Below are 21,465 nucleotides of genomic sequence, written 5' to 3' on the forward strand. Positions count from 1 at the left end.
AAATAATTTATAGCGATGGTACAGGTGTTCACACGGGCTACAAGCGGCAAAGGTAGCTGACCAGAGCACAGAAACGAGTTACAGAATACTCAAAGTAACACAGAGAGAGGAATGGAATCGAAAATCTGCTGCTGTGTGTTGTGAAACGATCTGTTTATACTTATTGAGGAAAGAGGCGTTTCCATGGCGACACATTAGCTGAAGCGCAGCGATTGTTGACACGAGACATGCTTTGGCGTTGTGAAATGGGCGGTACGCCTCTGCTGATGACAGGCTCAGGGGCGGGGGAATATGATTTAGTGCCGCAAAAGCAGGTCAGCCAGGGCGATTGGACAAGTGATATGATTATCACAAAATGGCAGCTCCCTTGTGCCTGTTTTCGCTTGCGTTTAATGGACGAAAACTCAGGTAAGGTCCATAGGAAATTTTTCTAAAATCGAGCGAGTTGGGCTTAAAAATCCATGGCCGACCCGTAGGGACAATAACATTTTTTGACCGAACCATTCCTTTAAATCAGTCAGTTATAAAACATTCAGTAGAAGGAGGCAATCGTATAATAACACACAAACTTTAATACTTTTCAAGAGGAGTAAAAGGCAAAGATTATCAGAACATAAAAGACTACCATTATTCTTAGACCGTGCAAATACTTTGAGTTCACCAGAAAAGTCTATGCAATAGGTTAGGCCAAAGTCAATGGGCTAAAGTCTTGGATAGGTTAAAGCAGTTCTGGTAATTAAACGGAAAAGTCTCTGCAAGTTCTTGGAACTAGTTTGTAAAAAGAACCACCATATGTTGGGTTACAAGCTGATTAGGCCTGTGAGTTGCAAGTTTCAATCACTTTCACCGTTGGAGGCAAGTTCTCTGTCTTGTTTTACAGTAGCTTACAATGAAGAAAAAGGTGCAGCTGATGACTTCTGTTCCTGCAGATCTCACTGTTCCTGGGCTTCCGTCGTGAGAACAAGGACGTCGGGGGACTCCTGCAGTGGGTCGGTCAAAAGCTTGCAACTGGCAAACTTAAATTTCAGTGGCTGTTTCGCATTTCAGCTATCGCACTGGTAACAACGCTGGTGCTGGCTGTCAAGGCGGACTTTCCTTGCTTCTGAGGTGCCACACTCGGCTGATTGGTTGGGAGTGGGGGGCAGGGGGCGGGGTGGTCAGGCTCGGTCGATCCAACATCGGAGTCCGGAGGAGCTTCCAAACTCTTTCGGTCAGCTTACAAGCAACGCACACAATCTGGTGTCCCTCTCCCTGGCTCAAGACTTCCTGCAGCACTCAGAGGAAATGCAACCAGCTCAGAGATGGGTGTCCAGGTGGCTTACTTGGGAGTTGATTGGTATTACCAACTGAAGGGGAGAAGTCGTCCTTGCAGGGGCTTCTCGGTCGATGTAATCTTGGCATTTCAGCACAGCAGCAGGGCTTCACCGTTAAACCAACGGTCTAGGAGTTGCAGCAGCCGTCCTCTTCAAGCTCTTCTTTGGTTCCTTCGTCCAGTGGTTGACTCTGCCTTCCAAGCCAAGAGACTCGAGTGAAGCCCGCCTCTGGCTCCAGGGTGTCTGGGCTAGGCAGGAAGTGACTGTAACTCCCTGTGCTTAGTCTTCTGAGACCCAAATGCACTCTGTGATTGGCTGGCTGACTGTCTGGCAAGGACAGCCACCCTGCTGGGTGAGTGACAGCTAGGCTGGAATGAAGGGGAGAAAACTGAATAAAAGGCAAGTCTTTTGGCTTGGAAGGCAGTCGACCACTGGACGAAGGAACCAAAGATGAACTTGAAGAGGACGCCTGCTGCAACTCCTGGACCGTTGGTTTAACGGTGAAGCCCTGCTGCTGTGCTCTAATGCCAAGATTACATCGACCGAGAAGCCCCTGCAAGGACGACTTCTCCCCTTGACCCCAAAGTAAGCCATCTGGACATCCTTCTCGGAGCTCGTTGAATTTCCAAAGTTGCTGCTGGAAACTGTATAGCCAGGGAGAGGAACACCAGTTTGTGTGCGTCGCTTTTAAGTTGGCCAAGAGCTCTAGGAAGATGCTCCGGACTCTTTGAAGCAGCACTGACCTAGCCTGAGCCCCCTCAACAGAGTGCGGGACCCCAGAAGCAAGGAAAGTCCACCTCGACAGCCAGGAACTGCAGTGGTGCTATTTGCGGTAGATGCGAGGAGCTGAAACACTGAACAGCCATTGAATTTGAAGTCTGGCGGTTGCAACTTTTGACCGTCCCATTGCAGTGCAGGAGTCCCCCGACGTCCTCACTCTTGTCCCCACAACTGAGGCCCAGGAACAGTGAGGCCCAGGAACGGTGAGATCTGCAGAGCTCCACAGGAACAGGAGTCATCTGCTGCACTTTTTCTTCAATTCAAAGGTACTGTACAAAGTCTAAGAGGCCATTGATTCATCTTTTTCTTCAAAGACTTATGTAAACATTGTGCAAAGACTTTTCCTTACTTACCTGCAAAGAAATGCTTCACCCTGTAGACTTTTGCCCATTGCTTAGCCTGTCTCACTGAATGCCTCTTATGGGGGGATCTGAAAGTATTTGCTTGCGAATTATTTGTGGTATCTTGTCTGCTCTAATAACCTTTTCCTTCGGCTTGCTCTAAATAATTCTGAATGCCAACAGTAATACATTAATGTCAACAGCACCCTAGCAATTTAAGTCACCTGTAGGTGTATGTCTCTGCTATATGCAATCCCAAAGGGATATTTACTGATTCTGAAATTAAGAGAAAGTATAGCTTTAAGGTATATTTGTGTGGTTTTACAGTGCTCCCTCCTGAAGAAGCCGTATATTAACTGACTGGTAAATTAATAGTTTTATCAAGACACACTCTGTGTAAGTGTTTGCTTGAATACTTGTCACTGTGAATCTCTTGTGTAACTCCCCTACAGCTCACATTGACCCCTCTTGAGATGAGCCTGTCTACACTACCAACATGTGTAGTACAGACTTATACCAAAGGTTGGGTTGCTATTGCCAGGAGGTCAGGGTTGTTGTAGTGTACCCAAAGGGTACTGCATACAATCGTGCCTAACACCTACATTAGAGGTAATTACTCGCCTGCTCATTGATGCTGGTAATTTTTATTTTAATCTGTATTGTTCACTTGTACATGCATGCGACAATACTCTTCAACGGCACGCCTCTCACTCGCGTGAACCACTGCGCTCCAAGCAGGCGAGCCACGCATGCTGTCTCATCACTGTGACACCCCTAACGGCATGACTGTACTATTCGTCCCTGGCATTCTCACTATCATGCCTGCTTTCAGTAGTCCATGTTTGATAATACATTCGTGAGTTCAATTATAAGCTGCCTCTGGCTTCCCTACGAATGGAGATGAATGTACTGCCTCACCTAATCTCCGTCTGAAGTGCAATTTAATGAACACAACTGTACTTTACCGTCCATTGATTGTACAGTGTTTTTATCTGCATTACTCGCACTCATTGCATTTGTCCGTGGACTGGCTTCTTGTTATCAATTGCTATAATTGTACCTTAGTAGCTACCCAACCCACCAGCTAGTGGTCCTGCTTCCTCGATTTATGCAAGCCTGCATACCACATGTGTTATTAGACATCCTACTTAGTAAATGCAAAACTGCCTATTGTATATGCTGTTAGACATCCTTACCTACCGAAACTAAAACATGTTCCAAATTTGGCTAGCAACTACCTGCCTCATAACTAACTTGTAATTGCACACAGATTACAACATGACAGACCCCCTGGTTCTTACTATCACACCGTTGTTACCCCAATACCGACATAGGAACCACACCCACGCTGCAACAAAATATGGCCACATCCCAACTAACTTGCCATGCTCAGACAGTATTAAACCGACAAATTTCCTACCATGCTTCAACCAGTCTGCCGCCAATACCAAGACCTTATCGGCACATAAACCTACAAAGTACCTACCTCCAACGACGGACCCACCAACACTTTCATATGACGCCAAATCTACTCCTAACCTACCCTGCTCAACTGTAACCAGGAATCTGGTTAGGCTATGTAATGAAAGGCCCCTCTTCAACAAAAGAAAACTAGGAAGATTACTAATCCCTGGTTTTCGCCAGATCTGGCCAATAAAGGGAGACAGCTGAGATCCTTAGAAAAGAAATGGAGAAAAATTGTATGGAGAGCATTTTAGGACAGGTTAAGAGCTTACCAAGAGAATATGGACAAGCTATATTTGAAGCCAAATCCAAATTCATAACTGAGAAGATTGATAGTCATGAACAGGCTACGGGAAGTGTACGCAACAATCTCCCAGTTAGTAAATCCAGGGTGTGCGTCGGCAGCACCAGAATCGTCACAAGCACAGGGAAATTAAACCATCAGACCCATATGCGGCTCCAGAGGTAATGGTGGAAATTAACCAAAAAACGTTAGCCCAGGTGACTGAGGCGGACCAGAAGGGTTTGTTCCCTGCTCTCTGTGCTAAAGGCAACTAATGATGCACTCTGTCATTCCATCCCCAGTAGCCAAGCAAACCGCTTCAGATATTACCCCTTTTATCACTAAATGTGTTAATAAATCTCTCACTTCAGGTGTAGTACCAATGATCTTGATCTGTGGTTACGCCGTTGTTACAGAATAATTTAGATCCCAAAAACTTTCAGAATTACAAACTAGTAGCCGGACTGTCATGGCCAGCCTCAATTCTGGAACAAATTGTGACAGCCCAGCTACAGGAACATGTGGATCAAGAGAATCTGTTGGATCCTCTGCAATCTGGTTTTCGACCAGGTGTTGGGACGGAGACGGCACTGTTGACAATATGGGACGATTTGCTGGAGACGGCGGACCAGGGGGGCTTGTCCTTGCTGGTCATGTTGGATTTATCCGCTGCGTTTGATAGTGAATCATGGGACTCTACTTAAACGTCTGAGAGAAGTAGGCGGGGTGGGGGAGATAGCCCTCCGATGGTTCGAATCGTTTCTCTTTAAAGAGAACAAAGAGTCGATCTTGGAGATTTCCTGTCGGATTCAGTACTACTAAATTGTGGTGTCCCGCAGGGATCCTCCCTTTCCCCCCCAGCTCTTTAATTTATATGTCAAATTACTCATGGATATCCTCAGGAAGCATGGCATACATATTCATTCATATGCAGATGACACCCAGGTGTTCATGAGGATAGATAACTTAAAGGAGACGTATGAAAAAGTGGAACAGTGCCTGCAGGAAATTCAGACTTGGATGTGTGCCAATCAGCTATTTCTGAATGCTAGCAAAACGGAAGTGGTTTTATTCGCATCAAAGCACCATCTACATCGAGGGCAATTACACCCCCCCCCCTGCTTACTGGGGACACAGCTGGAATTCTCTAAGAAAATCAAGAACTTCGATGTGTCTGGGAGGATAACATGAGAAGTGGAGCTCAGGTTGGCGCAAAGGTACAGGCAGCATTTTACTAATTACGCCTGAAGCGTATTTTGCCTTTCATTGCGAATGATGATAGAGCGGTGGTCATCGGTACTCTGGTCAACTCTAGACTTGACTATGGAAATGCACTATTGTCAGGTAAACCAGTCTACTAGCTACGCAGACTACAAGTGGCTCAAAATGCAGCAGTCGGGTTAGTACATAGGGTAAAAAAAATCAGCTCCAATCTCTGACTTAAGGGGAGCCTTACACTGGCTGCCAATAAAGCAGAGAATTGAGTTCAAGGTTCTTTGTCTGATCTTTAAATGCGTCGATGGCATAGGCCCAGGATATCTATCGGACAAAATCAGGAAGTATGTCCCTACTTGACAGTTGCGCTCAGCAGATAACAATCTGCTTCAGATATAGCGTACTAGGTATGTGAGTAAAGAGGACCGTAGATTTGGAGTCTACGGTCCAAGAGAATGGAATAAATTACCCAGAGAAATCCGGGAGATCACAAATCTCACGGGATTCCGTAGGGCGGTATAGACCTACCTGTTCTGTTAGAGCCCTGTTCCTTGAGCTGAGTTATCCTCCTCATAAAATCGAACTTGACTGGGCACGTCTCTAATTCTAAAGGTTACATCTGCGGCCAATCGCGATTAATTTTGTCAGGTGCGTGTTACAAATGGACAATCAAAAAAATCAATCTCCGACTAGGTCTCAGATTCCCAAAAAGATGTCACTTGGCTACCTCCAGTCCCCACCTATCGCCTATCATACCTACGCCATTAGAGCTGAAACGAGTTAGCACCTCTAATGTGTCTCCTAGCATGAAGAGCCATCCTGATAATAACCCCACCACACCTAAATGGCCTACGGGTTAATACCTTCACCCTTAAAGGAGGACTGATCAACACCACATCTAGAACAGCCCATGTGCTCGACATTAATGATCTCATTCCATCTAACAACCTTGACTTCTTAGTCATTATGCAGACGTGGCTCCAACCCACATCTGGTCCACTACTCTCACTAGCTATCCCAGGTCAGTACCCCATCCTCAGGCAAGATAGAATGTCATCTAAAGGAGGCGGTGTTGCAATCATTGCTAAAACCTCTGTAGGCCTCAGGCAAGTCACTAACCGGGTATTCCCCTGAGGAGAACACCTCTCATTCAAATTACCTTTATCACCTACACAAACCATAACCGCTCATTTGATCTACAGACCTCCTGGCCCTCTATCCTCGTTCGAGGAAGATATCTCGCTGCTTCGCACAGCCAACTCTAAGCCAGACTCGCAAGTCCTGCTCTTAGGTGATCTCAACTTAGGCCTCTACGACACTAAAGACACCAATGCGCTAGCTATCGGCAATAGCATTTCCGAATTAGGTTTCACACAACGGGTCTCCCGACCTACTCACAACAAAAACGGAGGCAATTAGATTGGATTGCAGACATGAACTGCAACATCTTATCCAACGAGCCTTGCGCTTGGATGGATCATCGTGCCATTATATCACCTTGCGCAAGAACAAAACCGATAATCCAGATAAATTATTGGCACCCCCCAGACTAGCCAGAAATATGCAGAATGTAACGGCGCACAAACTACTCCCACAAACCCTCACTAACTCCCAGGTCTTCTATGAATCCAACGACAATCCTACACATCTGGTAGACCTCTCCAATGCTACCATACTAGACGCTATCGACAAGATCGCACCGCAAAAACTGTGTAAAGCTAAACCTAGAGCCTACATGAACACATGGTTCACCCCTCACCTAAGAACATTGTTTCAGCTGCTCTTATTTTTTCTCAATCTGGAAAAACCTCCCCTCTCGATCTAATAAAGAAACCTTCACAACAGCTTCCTCCACCTAAAAGGCTGCGATATTCCTAGCAAAATGCGAGTCCTACAATGACCGGATCCAGACGACAAAATCTAATACAGATAAATGATTTAACATACTTGCAGAGCTAGAGTCACCCACAGATCCACCGGCTGCCTTTTCCGAAGATGTCACATGGTGTCACAACATTCAAACACTCTGACAAGATTGAGCTTCTCCAAAAGAAAATTCAGACTAAATAAGCGTGCATAGCCAACAACGCACCCCAACCCTCTGCCCAAGACCCGCCACTAGAACAAACGTACCTATTTAAATTCTCCACTTCCTTGATGGTCAGGGTGGAGATCATCCTAAATCTAAAACCCTCCAGATGCATGGGCAATCTCTGCCCAGCATCAATTATTAAAGAAACAGCAACGGAACTTGCTCCGTTCATTACCTCACTTATAAATGCCTCATTCACAACTAATACAGTACCCACCAACTTGAAGGACGCTTGGGTCCTGCCTCTTCTCAAGAAACCTACCCTAGACCCTAATAGCCAGACTAAATATAGACTGATTACCATAGTGCCCTTCAGCCTTAAGATTATTGATAGAACGGCCTATCTTCAGATTCAGAACCATTTAGAAAAGAACCTTCTGGGGCTACGCCAATCAGGCTACCGTCCAAGGCACAGCACCGAAACAGCCTTGATAGATCTAGTAATGCAAATAGAAATTATAAAAGACGAGGGCAACCTTGCCCTCCTTCTGCTACTAGATCAGCTGCCTTCGACCTGGTTGACTACAACACTCTTTAGCCATCTCTCCTTTGCTGCCCACTTTCCGAAAGACGCCATCACTTGGATTCAATCCTTCCTAAATAATAGATCTACTAGAGTTTTTGCACCGACTGCATCTGCCTCACCCGTTCCCGTCACCTGCGGGGTGCCGCAACGCTCTTGTTTCGCCCACACTTTATATTTACAAAGCCACTATTTGATGACTTAGACCGCTTGGGTGTCTCGTATACCAACTATGCTTACGACGCCCAAATTCTTATCCCCATCTCTGGCAGCTACACAACTGACTCAAAACCACTTAATGACATTTACTTAATCATCCAAACATGGATGGTGAAACAGACTATGCCTGAATGACGACAAGACTGAGATATTCCTTGTAGGAACTCAAACCAAACTCAATAGACTTGACATTCAATTTAACTCATTCAACATTGATGGAAACCTTAAGGTCTCGAAGGATGTTAAAACATTAGGTATCTACATTGATGCGTCCCTTTCCTTATCTAGACAAATTAATGCCGCTGCTTGCACTTGTCAGCTCATCAACGCCTGTAGGCCCTTTCTGACTCTGGACAACTGAATTACATTAGCTAGAGCCCTAGTACTAACGAAGCTAGATTACTGCAATGCACTGTACCTCGGCACCAACCAACATATCGTTAAAAAAAAACTCATCAAAACCAAGCCATCAGAGCAGCAACCAACTTCCTGAGAACACACCACATCTTAGAGCTGAGGCAGAGTGTCAGGTGGCTCTCCATCAACCAAAGAATTAAATTCAAAACCCTTGCACTTACATTCAAATGCCTTAATAATCAAGCGCCCATATATCTCCGCGACAAATTCAAACACTACACCTCTGACCGACTGACTACATCACCACAATCCAATACCCTCATTATACCAAGGTTCAAACTCCAAAAGGCAGGTTTCAGAAGCTTCCCGGGAATAATGCCCTCTCTCCTAGCCTGAGAACCATCCTACAACAAATTCTGAAAGAATGTTAAAGCATGGCTCATTATCAATGAAGTCTAACCACCTATGGAACCTGACATATATGTCACTATGTAAATATTCTCCAACTGTAAATTGCTTTGCGAATCACGTAATTAATTTCACTGTATATTGTGCCATGCAAATGTTGTTTGATGCTTATGTATATTGTTAGGCCTCTGGGCAGATTTCTAACGGCTTGGCACACTATAGAAATAAAATATCTTTTTGCATTGTGGCACAGAGCACCTTCAGTGCAGTGACACAGGGAAGTCTTTCAGATTTCCCAAAGGTTTAAATACCTTCTCTTGGATAAACTGTTTCCAAGAACAGTGAAGTGAAATTGACTTTACTTGCATGTGTAACTTTCTAGACCCAGCACACACTGTTAACAATAGGGTGCTGGAGGGGTTACGTAGTATCCCCTTGTCTAGTTTCTCATGTAACATTTTTGTTACCCCTTCTACAATTAATGGCTGGTAGCATTGGTTTACTTTTTCCTACCAATGTACTCCGGGCTGCAATTGCAGCAGAGCACCTTCTGGCTCCAGCATGTCGGTCAGGAAGTGAGGGAGGTGCCCGAAACTCCCTGTGCTTAATCCCCTTGGTTACAGGAATGCACCCAACGGTGATTGGCTGGATGGCTGTCCAAGGACAGCCACCCTGCTGTGTGATTTACAGCTAAGCAGCAAATGAATGGGAGAAACTTGCATAAAAGACGCGTTTTGCTTGGAAGGCAGAGTGGACCACTGGGCGAAGGAATTCAAAGAAGAACTTGTAAGAGATGCCTGCTGCAACTCCTGGACCGTTGGTTTGCCCGGTGAAGCCCTGCTGCTGTGCTGAAAGTCCGAATTCGCCTCGACCTGCAATGGACAATGTCTCCCCTTGGGTTGGTGGGACCAATCGACCCCAAGACAATCTCATCTGGAAATCCTTTCAGAGCTGGCTGTACGTCCGTTGCTGCTGCAGGAACCGAAGTGCCAGCCTGAGGAACACCGGAATCGAACAAGTGTCTTTAAGTCCGACCCGAGCGCCAGGAAGATCCTCCGGATTCGCAGGAAGCAGGCCTGACCAAGCATGAGCCAACTCAGCAGAGTGCTTGACCCCAGGTGCGAGGAAAGTCCATAGTGGTAGCCAAAAACCGTGGTGGTGCTATTAGCTTTGAGGAGCTGAAACCGCGAAGTGTGCTGATCTGACGTTTGCCCATTGCTGCCGCCGACCTTTCATTCGCAGTGTAGGAGTCCCCAGACATCCTTCCTCTTGTCCCCATGACTGAGGCCCAGGAACAAAGGATCTGCAGACCTACATAAGAACAGAAGCCAGCTGGAACCAATTCTAACCAAATGTACTGTAAAACTAAGAGGACTTACCTCTTGTGTAGCCTTGCTAGGTCTCAGTTGAGACTTGTTGCTTTTGCAGAGTTGCTTGCAGCTTTGCCCCCTCACAAGCCTCCCAGCTTGTGGCCCTACAGTGATTCTATTTTTCTACAAAGACTTCTAAAACATTGTGCCAGACTTTTACTTACCTGCAAGAAGTGCTTCAGCTAAACTAGATGTTTGTTCAATTAACATTGACTGGCCTGGCTCCCTGAAAGACTCTTCTTACTCCTGACTTTGTGTTTTACCTTTCTTCCCGGAAAGGGTTAATTTACTTTGCATTGGGGTTCAAAAAGTACTTACCTGCTTCAGAATATTTGTTTGACCTTTTTTTTTTAAAAAAAATTCGAAACCCTTTGCTTTGACACCAATCTCAGTATTGCTCTAAATGTACCAGTAGTATATTAATGTCGACCAGATCAGTTACTTAAGTCCCTCTGGGTGTAGGAAGAATTTGTGTGCCATCCCAAATGGGTACTTGCTGATTTAGAGGAACTAAGAGTGTTTATATTTTTTTGTTACATACATTGCTCCCTTCTAAAGAAGGCTTATTCAACTGACTGTTAAATAAATTGTTTAATCAAGAAACCTTGAGTGTAAGTGTTCATTTGAATACTTGTCACTGTAAATCCCTGTGTAAAAACCCTACTGTTCACATTGACCCCTCTTGAGATAAGCCTGGCTGCTCAGCCACACTACCAACATGTGTAGTACAGACGTATACCAAAGGTTGGGTTACCTATTGCCAGGAGGACAAGGTTGGTGGTGTCTCCCAAACGTTCCTGCATACAATCTTGCCTACATTGGCCTAGCAGGTTCTTCATAGAGGCAGGATTAACTTTCCTCGTGCATAGACTTGGTGCTCCACTGGAAGCAGCGACACACTACTTTCACACTTTAAAATTGTGTAGGCAAAAGAGCAAGCTTCTTTGCACACATGTACAGCGGCCCAGAAGCATAACCTATACCCCTTGCTTGCATAAATAAATCCTACAATTCACAATACATACAACCGAGCAGAAGGAGGCTCCATTATGCACACAGAACGAGGCAGGCTTTTCTTTGGTAGGAGATAATTCTGCAATGTCTGTGTTTAATGTGGTTCTCGCTCAGTGTACTTAACACACATGCACAATGGCAGCAGCAAATGCAAGCATCCCGTTAGGCACAATTGTATGCAGTACCCTTGGGGTGCACCACAACAACCCTGACCTCCTGGCAGTAATAACCCAACCTTTGGCATAAGTCTTTACTACACAGTTTGGTAGCCAGGCTCATCTCAAGAGAGGTCAATGTGAGTCAATGTAAGCTGTAGGGGAGTTACACAGAGGTTCACAGTGACAAGTATTCAAGCAGAAACTTACACACAGGGTTTATTAATAAAACAATTAATTTATTTACCAGTCAGTTAATATAAGCCTTCTTCAGAAGGGAGCACTGTTAAACACCATACAAATACTTCAAAATTACACAATCTCTTAGTTCAGAATCAGTAAACAGCCATTTGGGATGGCATACAGCAGATATCTACGCCCACAGGTGACTTCAATTATTAGGATGCTGTTGACATTAATGTATTACTGTTGGCATTCAGATGTAGTTAAGAGTGAAAAGGGAAAGGTTATTAGAGCAAACAAGATACCACAAATATTTCTTAAGCGGGCAAATACTTTCAGATCCCCCAATAAGAGTCATTCAGTTAAAACAGGCTAAGCCAAAGTCAATAGGCAAGAGTCTATGTGGGCTGAAGCACTTCTTTGGAGATGGGTCAGAAAGTCTTTGCACAAAATTTAGAAGTCTTTGAAGAAAAAGATGAATCAATGTAGGGCCACAAGCTGTTAGGCTTTTGAGTAGTAGAAGATGCAAGCAACTCTACAGCAAGAGGTAAGTTATCTTAGACTTTGTACAGTACCTTTTTTTTAAATGAAGAAAAGATGCAGCAGATGATTCCTGTGCAGCTCTGCAGATCTCACTGTTCCTGGGCCTCAGTTGTGGGAACAAGAGGGAGGATGTCGGGGGACTTCTGCACTGGGACGGTCGAAACTCGCAACCGGCAAACTTCACTTTCAGTGGCGGTTCAGTGTTTTAGCTCCTTGTGTTTACCGCAAATAGCAACACTGTGGTTCCTGGCTGTCGAGATGGTCTTTCATTGCCTCTGGGGTCCCACACTCGGAGGGGGCTCAGGCTCAGTCAGTCCTGCTTCCTGGGAGTCTCGAGGATCTTCCTGGAGCTCTTGGCCAACTTAAAAATAATGCACACAAACTGGTGTTCCTCTCCCTGGCTCTATGGTTTCCAGCAGCAACTCTGTGGAAATTCAACCAGCTCCGAGATGGATGTCCAGGTGGCTTACTTTGGAGTTGATTGGTCACACCAACTCAAGGGGAGAAGTTGTCCTTGCAGGGGCTTCTCTGGCGATGCGAACCTGGTGTTTCTGCTCTGCAGCAGGGCTTCACCGGGAAAACCAACGGTCCAGGAGTTGCAGCAGGCGTCCTCTTCGTCCAGTGGTCGACTCTGCCTTCCAAGCCAAAAGACTCGCCTTTTTATACAGTTCTCTCCCTTTCATGCCAGCCTAGCGGTCACTCACCCAGCAGGGTGGCTGTGCTTGCCAGACAGTCAGCCAGCCAGCCAATCATCACAGAGTGCATTTGGGTCTCCTCTGAGACTAAGCACAGGGAGTTTCGGGCAACTCCCTCACTTCCTGCCTACCACAGACACCCTGGAGCCAGAGGCGGGCTTCACTTGTGAATCCCGCCAAAGGCAAAATGAAGAAAGGGACCAAACCTGGTTTGGCGCGCAGAGTAAATCTCAAGAAGGACCTTTCCACAAAGAAATGGTGACAAAATTGGCACCCTTGGGTGCTTTACTGCAGCTGCGAACATGGCCCGCAGTAAATGCACATCACGGTAGTAAAAACGAAACCACTAACACCAGCCATTCAGTGAGGAAAGGGAAACGTAAAAAGTTTACCTGAGAAGCTAGACCAAGGGGCTACTATGTGTATCCCCTCCAGCACCCTATTGTAAGATGGTGTGTACTGGGGTTAGAAAGTTACAAATGTAAGTAGAGTCAATTTCACTTTACTGCTCTGGGAAACAGTAGTTTATCCCAGAGAAGGTATTTAAACCTTTGGGAAATCTGAAATCTTCCCTGTGCCACTGCACTGAAGGTGCTGTGCGACACATTGTAAAAGATGTCGTCTATGGAGTTTGTCAGGCTCCATAACCAAAAGAAACACAAAGCTCAGAAATCACGTTACAATACATGAGAGTGGGGGAAAAAGTGCCTCACTCTCTCCAGGTAAAAAAAAAATCAAGTCCTCAAAATCCAGCAAAGTTGCTGGGGGTCTCTAAGGTAGAGGCAATTGGCACATTTCTGAGAATTCTCCCAACACATCCCTTGCACTAAACTGGTGTATGGCGCATGCATCAGCAAAGCATGCCTTACTCATTCTAATAACACGCAAGCAGCAGGTTGAGCTTCCCTCAAATACACCAATTGGCTGCATTCACCATATACCACATTGAACACCATGTTTCACATATGTTCCGAAAGTATTACTCCAATTCCTTCTGCTTTCTGTTGTGTGCACGCATTTTTTGGTCTTGAATGTCTGTTCCTCTCATAACTTCCTTTTTAAAATGTTCCTCCTGGATTTCCCATGCTCAAAATGTTGAGTAAATCTGTACCTGGTTCTTTCCTCACTGCAGATCCTCTTGATGGCACCCTCGCAGGTGAGGACACCTTTTTCCTGGAACAGACAAAGAAGTACCCAGTGAAGGTGAGCAAGGATCCCTTTTAACTATTGTTTAGTTTCTAGAAACACCTGTGCATGCTATGACTTTATTTTTGCTTTATTTCTACCCCTCTTCCCCCTTCCAGCGGCCTGTTCGCATGAACGCTAAGCCTTCTGAACTGCCTGCAGTAGAAGTGATTTCTTCGGGTGGATCATATAATCCAACCTTTGAGTCTCATCAGGTATGTGTAGCATTACCTCTGTAGATGGTCTCTTTTTTTTATTTTTTTATTTTTTATTTTTTTATTTATTTTTTTGAAGAGGCGCAAATACTTGTAGAGTGCTGTTTGACATTTCTGCTCCATGACAGTGAGAACTTGTTCTGTGTCTGGAAGCATCTGGCCATGACATGCGCTTTTGATGGTGGTATTTTTATTTTTCTTCTGATAGGCACTCCTGCTGCAAGCTCACGAGGTGGAGCTGAAGAGGGTGAAGGAGGAAGAGAAGCTGAAGAGGCAACTGAGCTTTCCCACTGTGGATCAAGCACCGACCAGCGTGAGTGCATTTTCTTAAAATGTAGACCAGATCAAAGGAAATCAATTTGCTAATTTGACCTGAATGTACAATGATTCCAAAGGGCAGACTATTATTAGGCAGGTGCTGGGTAAGATTTTCATAGCAATGATAAATCTTCATACAATCTTGCCTAATATTGACAGAGGTCAGGAAGTACCCTGTGGGAGACTGCACCAGCCTTGTCCACTTGGCAATAGTTAACCCAACCTTTGGTATAAGCATCTACTACACAAGTTGGTAGTCACTGAGAAGCCAGGCTTATCTCCCGAGGGGCCAATGTGAGCTGTAGGGTTGTAATATATAAATATTCACAGTGACAATTGTCCAAATAAACTTACACTCAAGGTTTCTTGATTAAACAATTATTTAACAGTCAGTTTGAATAAGCCTTCTTTAGAAGGCAGCAATATATGTAACACAAAAATATACTTCAAAAATACTGTTTCAATAAATCAGATACCCATTTGGGATGGCACACAGACACTACCTACACCCTGAGGTGGCTTAAATAACTAGGACACTGTGGGCATGGATATATCACTGATACATTTAGAGAAATATGGAGTTTGGTGTCAAAAAGAAATGTTTAGGGAATCAAACCATGTTTAACAAATATTCTTAAGCAGATGAGTACTTTTGAACCCTCCCAATGCAAAGTCTAACCCTTTCCCAGCTACACAAGGTATAGAATGTGTGACATTTGTCGAGGGATAGTTAAAGCACAAAGTCGGTGGATAGAAGAGTCTTTCAGGGATCCAGGATAGCCAATGTTAATTGTGCAAAGTCCAGGGGAGATGCAGAACTTCTTGAAGGTAAGTAAAAAGTCTTGCACAATGTTTTAGAAGTCTTTGTAGAAAATGAAATCACTATAGGGCCACAAGCTGGGAGGCTTGTGAGAGGCAAAGCTGCAAGCAACTCTGCAAAAGCACCCAAGACAAGTCTCAACGGAGAGCTAGCAAGGCTACACAACAAGAGGTAGGTACCCCTTAGTTTACAGTACCTTAGGTCTGAAGAAATTGGTTCCAGCTGGCTTCTGTTCCTGGTGTAGTATGGCAGATCCTGTTGTTCTTGGCCCTCCGTCGTGGGGACGTCTGGGGACTCCTGCACTATAGTTTGAATGTCCGCGGCAGCAATGGGCAAACTTCAGATCAGTGCACTTCACGGTTTCAGCTTCTCGTGAATAGCACCACTGCGGTTCTCAGCCACTTGGTGGACTTGCCTTGCATCTGGGGTCCAGCACTCTGTTGAGGTGGCTCACGCTTGGTTAGTGTTAGGCAACCTTTGTATGCAGTACCCTCTGGGACCACTAACCACAACTGTCAACCAGTATAGGAAACCCAGCCTTTGACATAAGCTTGTACTACACAGTTTTGGTAGCGTGTTTGAGCAGCCAGGCTTATCTCAAGAGGGGTCTAGTGGAGTTAGACATTCACAGTTACAAGTATCGAAATAAACTCTTACACTCAAGGTTTCTTGCATAAACAATTTATCAGTCAGTTAGAATAAGCCTTCTTCAGAAGGGAGCAATATAATAGTAACACACAAATACACTTCAACACTGTACACTTAGTGTCTAAATCAGGAAAGACCCTTTTGGGATGCCCCACAGACACAACCTATACCCATGGGTGACTTCAATAGCTAGGGGGGTGGGGACATTAATATCTTACTGTTGGCATTTAGATTACTCTTAGAAGTTAGTAAAAGGCAACGGTTATTAGAACAACAAGAGACCACAAATATTCTTAAGCGGGCAAATACTTTTGGATCCCTCAAGAAGAGACCTACAATTCAATAGGCTAAGCCAAAGTCAATGGGCCAAAGTCTTGTATAGGATGAAGCACTTCTGGTAAGTAAATAGAAAAGTCTTTGCACAAGTTCATAGGAGTCTTTGATGAAAAGAAGAATCAAATGTAGGGCCACAAGCTGATTAGACTTGTGAGTTGTAGAAGTTGCAAGAACTCTACAGTAAGAGGTAAATTCTCTCAGACTTTTTACAGTACCTTTAGAAATGAAGAAAAAGATGCAGCTGATGACTTCTGTTCCTGGACCTCAGTCTTGGGGACTGGAGGAAGGACATCGGGGACTCCTGCAATGCACTGGGCCGGTCAAAACTCACAACCGGCAAACTTCACTTCAGTGGCTGTTCAGTGTTTCAGCTCCTCACGTCTCTTACGCAAATAGCAACACAGCGGTTCTTGGCTGTCGAGATGGACTATCCTTGCTCCTGGGGTCCCGCACTCTGTTGAGGGGGCTCATGCTTGGTCAGTCCTGCTTCCTGGTAGTCCAGAGGATCTTCCTGAAACTCTAGACCAGCTTAAAAGCAACACACACAATTGGTGTTCCTCTCCCTGGTTATACGGTTTCCAGCAGCAACTCTGTGGAAATTCAACCAGCTCTGAGATGGATGTCCAGGTAGCTTACTTTGGAGTTGATTGATCCCACCAACTCAAGGGGAGAAGTCGTCCTTGCATGGGCTTCTGTTGTTGCGAACTTGGCGTTTCAGCACAGCAGCAGGGCTTCATCATGCAAACCAACGGTCCGGGAGTGTCAGCAGGCGTCCTCTTAAAGTTCTTCTTCGGTTCCTTCGTCCAGTGATCAACTCTGCCTTCCAAGCCATTTTATACAGTTCTCTCCCATTCATTCCTGCCTAGCTGTCAGTCAACCAGCAGGGTGGCTTTCCTTGCCGGACAGTCAGCCAGCCAATCATCGGAGTGCATTTGGGTCTCGTAGGAGAGTAAGCACAGGGAGTTTCGGCCACCTCCCTCACTTCCTGCCTACCTCAGACACCCTGGAGCCAGAGGTGGGCTTCACTCGTGAATCCAGCCAAAGGCAAAACGAACCAAGGGACCAAATCTGGTTTGGCGCACAGAATAAATCTCAAGAAGGACCTTTCTACAAAGAAATGGTGAAAAAAGAAGACTGGGGCCATTTGGACAAAAACATCCCATAATGGTAGTAAAAAGTAAACCACTGCCACCACCCATTCAGTGAGGAAAGTGTAACATAAAATTGTTATGAGCAGCTACACAAACGGGATACTACGTAACCCCTCCAGCACCCTATTGTAAGATAGTTTGTGCTGGGTCTAGAAGGTTACAAAAGGTAAGTTAAGTCAATTTCACTTTACTGCTCTGGGAAACAGTAGTTTATCCCAGAGAAGTTTTTTAAACCTTGGAGAAATCGGAAGTCTTCCCTGTGTCACTGTACTAAAGGTGCTGTGTGACACAATGTAAAAGATGATGCCTACACAGTTTGTCAGACGCCACAACCAAAAGAAACAGAGTAAAAATCACAGGAAAATACATGAGAGTGGAGAAAAGGGGCCACACACGGTTAAAATAATCAAGTCCTCAAAATCCAGCGAAGTTGCTGGGGGTCTCTAAGGTAGAAGGAATTGGCACATTTCTAAGAATTCTCCCTAACCGTATAAAGGCAGTTATTGGTGGATACGATTTTAGATTTGTGGATCCTGAATATTTGTTTTCGCGTTACAATTTGGGTAAAGGAGAGAGACACCTAGATTTGAGAGTCCTGTGTAGTGGGAGAGAGGCCTAGGTTTCACAGTACAGTATGTTTCACAATATAATAGGCAATAATGGAGGTTACTCCTAGATTTGAGAGGCCTGCATAGTGGGAGATTGACAATATTGACAATTCTCTAAGAGAGCAATGCAGGTTAATATTCACTTTGATCTTAATATTCACAGTTCCACCCTAAAGTGGCACTCTCTAGATGTGACTCAAGGCAATGTTAAGAATTCCACTGGAGTGTGACACAGGCCAATATTCACAGTACTATCTTAAAGTGGCTCAGCTGGTTAGTATTAGAAGCCTGATCAGCTATGTTCTGAGGTTAGGTAGAGTGGTAGGGCTTTCTGGAGTACAGTGATTGCTCTACTCCCCACCCAGGCCGCACTTATCTTGATAGTTGCTGTTGGTTGACGGCTGGCCATTGGCTTCCCCTGATGACACCTGCAGACTGTCTGGAGCTGCCGCTGTAGGAGCCGCCCTTTGCCTTGCAGCCCTTAGCCGCAGGGGCCTGCATGGGAAGAGGGCTGCCCTGGGTGGCTGGGGGATGTTAAGAGCAGTGATTGGACCAGTCGAGGGAGGGAGGGAAACGGGGAAGTGAGACTGGGGAGAGGGACGGGGTATCGAGGGCGAGATCAGGGTCTGGGGGACGGGGGGTCCTTAAAGATTACAACACTCGATGTAATCCATGCCCAGGAGGGCCTGCACTTGCCTGCAATGCCAGGAAAAAAGTCAAGTATCAAACATGTCACGCACAAGTTACTCTCCTTGACCTACAAGTGTTCTCATGGTGAAGCCCTGCAATACCTGAAAAACCGCCTCACCACTCTTCCACCTGGTTGCTGCCTGTGCGCCTATTATCCTCTTCAACTCATCCAACCTAGGCATAATCTTAAAACTTTTGGCGGCTCCACATTTGATGTTCAGGCTCCATCCTATTGGAACAAACTCCTGTGTGAACTCGGGCAGTTGTTAGGCAAAGTTTGTATGCAGTACCCTCTGGGAACACTACAAACAACTGACTACAGGTAGAGGCAACCCAACCTTTGGTATAAGCTTGTACTACACAGTTTTGGTAGCGTATTGAGCAGCCACGCTTATCTTAACAGGGGAAATGTGAGCTGTAGTGGAGTTACACAAAGATTAACAATAACAGGTATTCACATAAACTCTTACACTCAAGGTTTCTTGCATAAACATTTAATAATTTATTTATCCGTAAGTTATGAAGCCGCCTTCAGAAGGGAGCAATAGAATAGTAACACACAAATATACTTCACTACTGTACACTTTGAGTTTCTGAATCAGACAAGGCCCTTTTGGACACCCATATGTATTTACACATCTTGTTGCTACCTGCGCACTACATAAATTGTACCACACGTTCAGAACACTATATTAGCCCACTGTGCCTGTAGTGCTGCCCACTGTGCCCGTTCTATAGCCCCCTGCGCCTGTATTGTTGGCCACTGTACCTATATTGCAGCCTACTATAGCTGTTCTATAGCCCACTGGGACTCTGAGTACATTGCAAGTACCTGGACCACAATATCCACACACTATGCTAATCCTGCTCACCTTAATCATGCTCCCCTACTGGATCATCCAAGATGGCGTACCATGCCTCGGTACATACTATGTTGTATACAAAAGGTCTGTCCAAACCTGCCTGCCCCCGGCACCACCCTATTACCTGCCCTACACCATTTCTGCCTTCCAGACCACCTTTCCCACCATGCATTAACCTTACTCCTACTACCATCCTCAACGGCCACACATTTGACACTAAAACTAGGACCAACTTTATCATAATAGAACATGCCCGCCTCCACGCTAGCTCTGCTAACACCCTTTCCCTCCCGATCACTGGCACAATGAGGTGACACCCCCTAAGATCTCGCACACTGTCATACCCATGACACCCTACCCAGTCCTAATCATGGCACGGCCATATTCACACCTACCGCATCCAAGCTACAAGTAGACTTACCTGCTACCAACACTAACGTAACACTGCGCAACACCAGACTAGGCAACAGACTTCATACAAACTTCTATTCCTCTGCCAAACCTACCACCAAGTCCATTAGCAAACTGCATACAGTCTTCCATAATCCTTTATGCATTCACAATAATTCTCACACTCTGAAGACTAAGAACCCAGCTCTCAACAGTCCTCACCTCACCCAGAAGGGCACACAAAAACATCCCATAAAAGGGGCATTACTAAATGTCAGATCCCTTGTCGTCCACGCAACTGAAATCGCAGATGTCATTCTGTCCATCAACTTGGACTTCCTCGCAGTGACAGAAACTTGGCTGCATGATGCAGCGGCCCGTCTCTAAACTTCGCGATCCCTGACCACTATTCCAATCTCAGAGCTGACAGACCCAATGCTTGAGGAGGAGGAATAGCCATTATCTTTAAATCTACACTAGACATGAGACCAGTCACCTCCTCTCCTCTGGCATCCTGTGAACTCCTCACGGTCAAGCTCCAAACGTCCCCTAAAATTACTATCACCATTCGCCTAATATATAGGCCACCAGGTCCCCCCGGATCTTTTGAAGAAGACATTACCACATTAGTAGCTGAAAATACTAAACCCATGGCACAAAATATCATCCTATGTGACTTCAACCTTGGCTATAATGATCCCAAAGACCTACCAGCTATCTCTGTAGCCAATGCACCATCAAAGCAAGGCTTCAAACAAATAAGCACCCTACCCACTCATGTGAAAGGCAGGACACTCGATTGGGTTGCAGACCTTAACTACAATATTACCCTAAAAGACTCTTGTGTGGACTGATCATTATCTCCTATCGCTAGAAATTAATGGCATCAATCTAGATCCTAAGAAATCCCCTACTGCACCTACGTGCCCGACGAGGAATAAACGTAACATCACTGCTGAGGCCATAATACCTCTGGTAACTCCTATACTCAATACTCTACCCCCCACTAACAACCTGACTCTGCTAGTCAACCCCTTCAACGAGGCCATGACTAAAGCCATAGATACCATCGCCCCGCTAAAATTGCGCAAAGGTAAACCAAGAGCACATCTGAACTCCTGGTTCACCCGTGAACTTAAACTTCTACGTACAGAAAAAAGAAAACTTGAGGCACTCTGGAAATCCACCCCCTTTTCAGAAAACAGTCAACCTAACCAACATTACGGCTACCTACAAAAATGAGATAACCCATACCAAAAAAGAATCCTTAAACGTCGGAATAAATC

At 45.3% G+C, this 21,465-nt stretch overlaps 1 protein-coding gene across 1 annotated transcript in view; it reads left to right on the forward strand.

Annotated features, from left to right (window-relative positions):
- NOP53 (NOP53 ribosome biogenesis factor) overlaps positions 1-21,465 on the forward strand; it is a 259,858-nt gene that overhangs the window by 74,724 nt on the left and 163,669 nt on the right. Inside the window, exons 5-7 of the mRNA XM_069644371.1 lie at positions 14,088-14,158; positions 14,260-14,355; positions 14,564-14,668. Coding sequence (XP_069500472.1) covers positions 14,088-14,158; positions 14,260-14,355; positions 14,564-14,668 — 272 coding nt within the window. The remainder of the gene's footprint in view (positions 1-14,087; positions 14,159-14,259; positions 14,356-14,563; positions 14,669-21,465) is intronic.

This window comes from Ambystoma mexicanum, chromosome 2p (genome assembly GCF_040938575.1).
Source record: "Ambystoma mexicanum isolate Mex_15411 chromosome 2p, UKY_AmexF1_1, whole genome shotgun sequence".
In the NCBI taxonomy this organism is placed as follows: domain Eukaryota; kingdom Metazoa; phylum Chordata; class Amphibia; order Caudata; family Ambystomatidae; genus Ambystoma; species Ambystoma mexicanum.